An 8,754-nucleotide genomic window follows, 5' to 3' on the forward strand; every position below is an offset into this window, starting at 1 on the left:
GCCGAACGACTTCTGTCGGATGAGGAAGAGACGAAGCGGTTGTTCGACGGGGAGGGGAGCGAGCTTCCTGTCAAACGGAATCGAGCCAAGCAGGATTGAGCAGGAGCTTCGCTTTGGAGCGCCAGGCGAGCGAGGGCCTCTAGACGAGAGAGGAACGCTTTGGAGCTTGAGGTGAGCGAGGGCTTTTGGACGAGAGAAGGAGCGGGAGAGTTTCTTCGTCGCAGGGAGGAGGCAAGGTCGTGCGAGAGGAGCAGAGGGCTTTGGTATGGGGAAGATGTGAGAGGAAGAAGGGGAAGAGGTATACCTGGCCGAAGCCCGCTGGAGAAGAAGAGGAGGAAGGAGGAGCTAGTCTGGGTTGTGAGGGTTGTATCAAGCAGCGGGAGCAGCAGTTTTGGCTTCTATGGAGTCGTGCAGGGCTGTTGCTGCGTGAACAGGAAGACGGGATCGAGCGGTCAAGGAGGCAAGCCGAACGACTTCTGTCGGATGAGGAAGAGACGAAGCGGTTGTTCGACGTGGAGGGGAGCGAGCTTCCTGTCAAACGGAATCGAGCCTAGTAGGATTGAGCAGGAGCTTCGCTTTGGAGCGCCAGGCGAGCGAGGGCCTCTAGACGAGAGAGGAACGCTTTGGAGCGTGAGGTGAGCGAGGGCTTCTGGACGAGAGAAGAAGGAGCGGGAGAGTTTCTTCGTCGCAGGGACGAGGCAAGGTCGAGCGAGAGCAGCAGAGGGCTTTGGTATGGGGAAGATGCGAGAGGAAGAAGGAAACGGGTCTGCGGCTTCTTCGGTGCGAGAGACGGGATCGAGCAGAGAGAGCGAGGGATCGAGATCGAGAAGGGAGCAAGTGCGGGAGATGAGCAGGAGCGAGCGAGGAAGTTCGTTGCCGAGGAAGGAGACGAGCGGGAGCGGCGGATTTCGTTCGAATTGAAACAGCCAGCCGAGGCTCTCGTGAGTGAGAAAGAGCCGTTACGAGACAACATTGGCAGAGAAATTAATTTGTTTCCTTTAACAGAGAAGTTTATTTGGCGTGACACATCTCCTAATTAAATTTTATTAAAACTGGATTAAATATTTCATTTGAAATTTGAAATTCAAAATTCAAATTACTTAACTCTTGTTCAGGCTCGAATTTAGTCTAAATCGAATCCGAGTTGAACATGAGTTGAGTCCAGGCCCGCGTCCCGTTAAAAAAAGCGTACATTGATTTCCATGTCATTTGTGCCGTGCGTAACCCTAGCAATGTGGGTGTCCTTCCCAGCTAAAATTAACGTTCCGGACGCGGTGACACAGTTTGTTTCGTCATCCGTGGTCGTCCAGACAGGTTCGCCGACGGTTGGGCAAAAAATTTGTCGATTCAAGTCAAAGTCGTGTGTGGTGCAGTGAGTGCGTGAATTGCGGCGTTCACGAGTAATTGAGTCACAAAGGGTTCACCTAAGGCTGTTTGATCCTATAGGAACTCATTTTCGGGCCCTCTACATGTTGGTCCTGAGCCCATGCAACTAGAAGTTGAGTGCTTGGAACCACTCATGCGAGTTCTTCACAAAAATGAGTCAAGAAGTGGTTTGAAGTTCTACGGGAGGTGGGCTTCGTTACTAGTCCGCTAGGATGGTCAACAAGGAACTTCTAAGACTAGATTATGAATTATGGGAGGAGATTAAGACCTCACTAACAATGAGGTCAACACGGCTCAACTCTCGTTTCCCGTTATATGTTTTCTCGTGGTATTATTGCGGTTATAGTACCGCGAGAAAACTGTGCGGCAAAAAGTTTCCCGTCAATCTCTCGTGGTTGTTGAGCTTCGACTTCATTTGGTTTGAATTTCTAACGTGTTGGACCTCTCTCTCGTGGTTGGGCGAGCAAAAAGCTTCCCGTCAATCTCTCGTGGTTGGGCAAGCTTCGACTTCATTTGGTTTGAATTTTTAACGTGCTGGACCTCTCTCAGTAGGGGTAACTCAGGAATGATTTTACATATTCAATTGGTTTGAATTTCTTCTATTTGGGATTTCCATATCTCTGGTGTCAGTTCTTCGAACTCAAGATTGCCTTGGACCCTCACTATAAAGTCGGTTGGAGTCTCTCCCATAGGTTCAACTGGAATAATGTGCCTATTTTCCTCCTCAACTGGAAAATGATTCTTTGTGTTGTGACTATCTTCAGTATCTACTATATCATTACCCAAATTTTCCAAAACACCATGCTCTGTGAACAGATCACCTTCCTAGGTATGTAATGTGATTCAATGCCCAAATTTGTGGCACTTGCAATACTTCCTGGCCGTGACTAATTTAGGGATGCATATTGTTTCCACCTGTTTTCCACTCAAAATCAGTTTTTTCTCTGATGGGGGTCGTCTTGGGTGTTCTCCTGAGTGTACTTTGGCTGGAAGATCTTGAGGTTGAACTCTCCTAGTAAGATGGGGTGGACGCTCGGTGATTTGGTCTGTCCACTTCTGAAGCTAGGGTTTGAATTTTTAGTCAGTGGTAAGCTGATAGGAATTGGCACTGTACCTTCTCTCAGTCTCCTCTAATACTGGATTCCACAACATCATGACTGGTTTTTTGCATCACTAAATTTCTCCCGATTGGAGTGATTTGGATCCTCGTTTCTGACTTCCTTTCGACTCTCCTGATTCCAGTCGAGGGTAATCTTCCCCAAGTTTCATCCTCATTGTTCGCAAGCCTCCATTGAAGTTGACGGATCTTCTGCTGTATCTCTTTTTGGATAGATTCAATATGTATCTCCTTGGGGGCATGGCTAGGGTTTAGTGTTGAGAGGTGAAAGGGGGTACAGTGGACTAAGCGGCGGTTTCAAAGCTTTGATTTGGGTTTGTTGACGTTGAAAATCAACAAAAGAGAAATAGGGTTAGGTCAAAATGTGGCTAAGGTTTGGGAATATGAAAAAAAAAATTTGGTGGAGGGGATAAAGCAGATGTTATAAAACCATAGGATAGGATTAGAGTTAGGTTAGCTCTGAAATCAAATGATATCGAAGTTAACCCAAACCACAACAGGAAAACAAATAATATTTTTAAAAGCAAATAAACAATTACAACCAACACACTTGAAAGGGAAAATGCAACACACACGACACAAACTGGCGTTAGGGCGACTCTTGGGGGATGTTGGTGACAAGGTAGGGTTGGTAGAGGAGGGACAATGATTATGTGTTGCTGGAATGGCCGAGCAATAAGGAACAACAGTCCAAAGAGCGCAGTTTGCTGTTTGGGGTGGCTGGATGGCGGGAAGGCAGAAGGAGGAGGCTTTGCGGCGTGGCAGAAATTATGAATGAGAAGTGCACTTGGTTGGATGGCCGGAACAACAGAAAACAACCCAGAAGGGTTGTTTCTTGGCGACAACAGGGATGGGAATGGCGGTGGCAGCGACAGAGAGCGGGAATGGTGGCGGCGGTGGCAGTGAAGCCGTGGAACTGCGGGACAGCCAAAGGAGGACTATTTGGGGGCTGCGCCAACGAGAAGGATGGCTGGACGGCGACGAGCTGCAGGGAAACTACAACATGACTGATGTCAGGGCTGTCTATAGCGATGTGGAATTCTAGGCGGCAAAGCGGGAGGAGTGTGGAGGAGTTGGGGAAAGATAAACACTACTTGAAGACCAAGAAGCTACAACGAAGCTCTACTTGGAAACCAAGATACATCCCTCGAAGGGAAGAAAGAGCGCCGGCGACTGTCTTGGTACAAAACACACAAAAAACTATTAATCCAAACCTTAATACACACATATATTGGAAAGATTAAAAAGGAACAGAGGATAATAGGAAAGAAGAGAAAAAGAAAGGAAAATGAGACTGTTTCGGCAGCTCGACTCTCGTCTCCTGCCTCTTATGTTTGTTCGCGGTAAAATTGTGCTGGAAAGAACTCCCGCGTCACCGGTAACCCGATCTCAAGCTCGGGAGACGACCTTTTCATCCGTAATGCTTTAGGAGAAAGCTTACCTTCACCTACCATTAGCAAGGGGGATTTGAAGATGATAGGGTTTGTGATGCCAAATATAACTTCTGGATTTGAAGTTGGGTGTTAAAATTAATTGTTTAGGAATAATTTGCAGTTAGACCCACAATGTTATGTTCTACCTTTGGGCGTTAAGGATTAAGATTCTAGTCGACAATGATGAAATGAAATGTTAAGATGGATGCATGATATCAAAGAATGATATAGTGAAGAACAGTATATTGTTAGGAACATTTATTGTTATAATTTGTTAAATCATATAAGTTTGGACATAATAAGCTGAGGGAAGAAGAACCATTGGTGGGATTGAAAAGGTTTTTGGGTGGGATGGGTGGTCAGCACAATATGTGGTGGAAAGCATGCAATTTAAGTTGGTTTACAAGGTAGAGTGAAAATTGTGTTTTTCTTAAAATTGAACTTTGGCAATAACTATAATCATCGGCCTTGCCCTAAATTTTTGTTTTTTACATTTATACCACCCAAATCTTCATATCACAAACAGACCACCATTTTAATTTAAAATAAAGTGAAATACACCTCTTCATGCATAGGTAAGGTGGTATGTATGTAAACATCAAGTATATGTGTTAAATATGTGAGTACATTGGAATTGAGTGGTATGTGTGTAAATCTCCCATTAAAACAGTAAATTACATTTCCTCGTCAATAAAGATTACACATTCAGCGTTTCTCATCAATTCTGAATCTCTCTCTTTCTTATGGGTACTCCATTTTATATAACGCCTATTTTATGCACAAACTGCCGAAATTTTTTGTTGGTTGCAAAGCATCAGTTCAACCCACCTCTCAAACCACTCCAGAGATACCAAACCCAATCAAAAGATGTGAAAATGATTGTATACTTGAGTAGATAGCTTACTGTCATGTACATCTCTGTTTGCTAATATTTTTTTTTAGAATTTAGAGCTTTTATTGTTGGGGCATTTACACACATACCACCCAATTCCTATATATTTATATGCCTATCACCTAGATTTTACTTCTTACATTTATACCACCTAAACCTTTTACTTCTTACATTTATATCACTTCAAAAATACCGCCTTTTTTAACTTTTAAAGAATGAATTACACTTTTTCATACATAGGTAAGGTGGCATGTATGCGAAAATTGAAGTTTTGGTGTCAAACATGTAAATACTTAAGAATTAAGTGGTATGTATGTAAATATTGCTTTAATGTTTTATATTCTTTCAATTGTGACTTAGCAGGCTGAAGATGTGATGGGGTCTGTATTAAAAGAATACCTCGATGCACCGCAGCACCATGACAAAGCGATTGATGCATCTGCAGATAATCTTAGGACCGTTGTGGCAACAAAGCAAAATGAAGGCGGCGGCGACGTTCCTCTCGCTGCAAGATGTAGTAGTAACACGAGTAATGATAATGCAAAGTTTACACACAATCTGGAAAACTCGTTACCTGTAGAGAGTTCGGTAAGCGATGCAGCTGTGCATAAGTTCAATAGAGTTGTCGCCATTGTCGATCCTCCACGAGTTGGACTTCATCCTACTGTGAGTAACTTCGCTGCATGAGCTTAAAATCCTGTTATATTAATGAAGCATTGGATATTATTTTCACATTTTAAAATTTTGGAGCTCTATGTTATTATAGATTATAAGACAATGAGCGTTGTTTCGTTCCTTCGGTTTCATTTGGCTGCTTGAAGCTAAGAGTAAAATATTTGAAAGGAAGAATTACATACATACCAGTCAACTTCTACGTATTTACATATCTAACACTTAACTTCAATTTTTACATATATGCCATCTTACTTGCACATGATGGTGTATTTCACTTTTAAAAATTAATAAATAGTGGTAGAAATAATTGTAAGTAAAATTTAGGTGTTAAGTATATAAATACATAAGAATTGGGTGGTATGTATGTAAATGTCCCTATTTGAAAACATGTACTAAAAATGATAAATTTATTAGATTTTATATTTGTGTGGATGTAAATTGAAGTCAATATGAATTTTAAATTCAACGCTCACTTTTAAATCAAAAGTATATTTCATTTTCACAAATTGAACTCACTATAAATTTTAAATTCATCGCTCACTTTTAAATTGAAAGTATATTTCATTTTCACATTTGGGGGAATGAAAATGAAATAATTATTTTCTAAAACATTCTTTTTTGGAAGATTTACATGCATGCCCCTCAATTCTTATATATTCACATATCTATCACCTAAACTTCACTTTTTACATACATATTACCTTACCTATGCATGAAAAGGTGTATTTTATTTTTAAAAATTTAAAATGGTGGTGTTTTTGATGTGATATGAATGATTTGGGTGGTATAAATGTAAAAAAGCAAAGTTTAGGTGTTAGTTAGATATGTAAATACATAGGAATTAGGTGGAATGTATGTAAACGCCACTTATTTTTATCTGAATTTGTGAGCTTTTGAGCTGCTTAGTAAGTAATTTTATTTCAGTTTAAATTTTATAGAAGGCATCTAGGTACACCAACCCATGCTTCACAGCTAATGCCAAGAAAGAAGTCTAAATCCTTTCTTTCCTGTCTTGTAGTAATGGCATTATGATGTTCATATATTCTTCAATAACATAATCTGATATTGCAACTTTTCTCAACAATCAAAATCATCATCAAAACTTTTCATAGCTTTTTTGATTCTTTTCAAAACAATTCATAGGTGATTAAGGCTCTGAGGACTCATCCACGGATTCGCCGGGTCGTGTAAGTGAACCTTTTTCATAATATTTTCTGTTTTCCTTCTATTTTATCGGGTTCAGAATCTGTACTCGGCTTTATTCTAGCTAAAGTTTTTCAAACTAGTTTGGGTTTGCTTAGATTAAAGATCTATTTGTAATAGCTTTCTGCCTGCTTTACGTTTTAGATTGTCACCACAGCTTTGTTTGCGGAACTATTTTTTTATTGTTTCTTAGAATTTTTTGTAGTCAGAAGTTATTTTTTTAAACTTATTTTATTCAAGTGCATTGTCTGCGAGGAAATTTTTGTTTGATTTTTTGAAAAAAAATAAATATTTATAATTGTAGCTTCTTAAGAAGTTCTCTTCACCATAACTTTACAATCATTTTTATATAAAAAAAAAACTACAACAGTCCCAATCGGGCCATAAATCTTAGCCTTCCGGAATGAAATCCAACCACACTGAATCACCCTCACTGAATCACCCTTTCTTCTTCTCTTCTTCTTTTTTTTTTTTTGATAAATTTACATAATACCACAATTTTCCTGCATTGACACCTAAATTTTGATATTTTCATCCATAATACTTTGATGTTATAAATCTATCCATGCAAAGGTGTATATTTCACTTTTAAAAAGTTAATAATAGTGACGACATTTTTGATCTAATGTTAAATATTCGAGTGGTCTAAAATATAATTTTTAGATATGTAAACGTATAATAATGTTGTGGTATCTATATAAATGCCCCCTTTTTTTGTTTGTTTGTTTTGTTTTCCAAACTCATTGTTGTTCCCACCATCAGCTACATCTCCTGCAACCCAGAAACTCTGGTTGCAAACGCCATAGAACTATGCACACCAACTGCTGATAAACAGGAAAAAGGAAAGGGTAACAGAGGCTGGAGGAAGATGAGCAATGCCGGTCTGGCGAGGTACAGGGTGAAGTCGATGCCGAGCTCCGATGCCTTCCGACCTGTAAGGGCCATCGGCATTGATTTGTTCCCGCACACACCTCACTGCGAGATGGTGATGCTGTTGGAGAGGTAAGGATCTCCATTGATGTGGTTCTGATCTTCTCCAACACTATAAGTATGGTGATTTAGAGTTTATTTGCATGGGAATGTAAGACTACGCCACATTTTTGTTGAGTAATTCTGTCATATTCTTATAGATGAAATCTGATGAAGAAGTCTCAGAATTTCTCTCTATGTTGAAGGCAATAAAAGATGCATTATTTGTAGGAAATTAAGTAAAAGTACTTTACATATATGACATTTGCATGCATACCGCCCAATTCCTATGTATGTACATCTCTTATCACCTAAATTTTGCTTTTTTTACATTTATACTGCCTAAATCTTTCTCATCACATCAAAGTCATCATCATTTTAATTTTTAAGACGCAAAATACACTTTTTGATGCATTGGTAAGGTGATATGTTATGTAAAACTTCTAAGTTTTGGCGTTAGATTTATAAATACATAGGAAATGAGTGGTATGTATGTAAATCTTTTTATATATATATTGCCTTCATGCTATGGCTTATGATTGCTGTGGATAGCAGTCTCTGTTTTGAGTTGGATTAAACTCTGTGGCATTATTGAATTGGCTTATGATTGCTGTGGATAGCAGTCTCTGTTTTGGTTTGGATTAAACTCTGTGGCATTATTGAATTATGATCTGCTATCCAAGTGTTGTGACAATTTGATTTTTATGACCTCTTGCTCAGTTGTTAGGATTGTTCCCTTTTAACTTTGAGTTGTTTGGTTATGTATATATATATATTAGTAGGAAGGAGTTGATTGAATGATTACAAAATATTTATTTTTAAGGAATATTTATGATTATAAAATAACATATTGATTTTAAATAATATATTATTGATTAAAATCAAATTTAATTGTCATTAAATTAATTTTTGAAATGTTTAGAAACACTTCTCAATTAGTTATTTAATACTTATTCTGAGAGTTAATTTTTGCTTTCTTATTTAGCTTTTTATTTTTCTTAAAATGTTAATTTATTAATGTATTTAAGTTTCTAGAATCATTTGATGGAGCCATTTTCTTAAAATAAAATTAAGTTGTT

General features: G+C 39.0%; 1 protein-coding gene across 1 annotated transcript in view; it reads left to right on the plus strand.

The window, feature by feature from the left end:
• LOC110032911 (zinc finger CCCH domain-containing protein 24) overlaps positions 1-7,972 on the plus strand; it is a 36,540-nt gene extending 28,568 nt beyond the window's left edge. Inside the window, exons 12-14 of the mRNA XM_020736697.1 lie at positions 5,192-5,494; positions 6,647-6,690; positions 7,469-7,972. Of these exons, the coding sequence (XP_020592356.1) occupies positions 5,192-5,494; positions 6,647-6,690; positions 7,469-7,712 (591 nt within the window). The 3' untranslated portion in view covers positions 7,713-7,972. The remainder of the gene's footprint in view (positions 1-5,191; positions 5,495-6,646; positions 6,691-7,468) is intronic.
• The last annotated feature ends 782 nt before the right edge of the window (positions 7,973-8,754 follow it).

The sequence above is a fragment of the Phalaenopsis equestris genome, unplaced genomic scaffold (assembly GCF_001263595.1).
Source record: "Phalaenopsis equestris unplaced genomic scaffold, ASM126359v1 Scaffold001057, whole genome shotgun sequence".
Taxonomy (NCBI): Eukaryota; Viridiplantae; Streptophyta; class Magnoliopsida; order Asparagales; family Orchidaceae; genus Phalaenopsis; species Phalaenopsis equestris.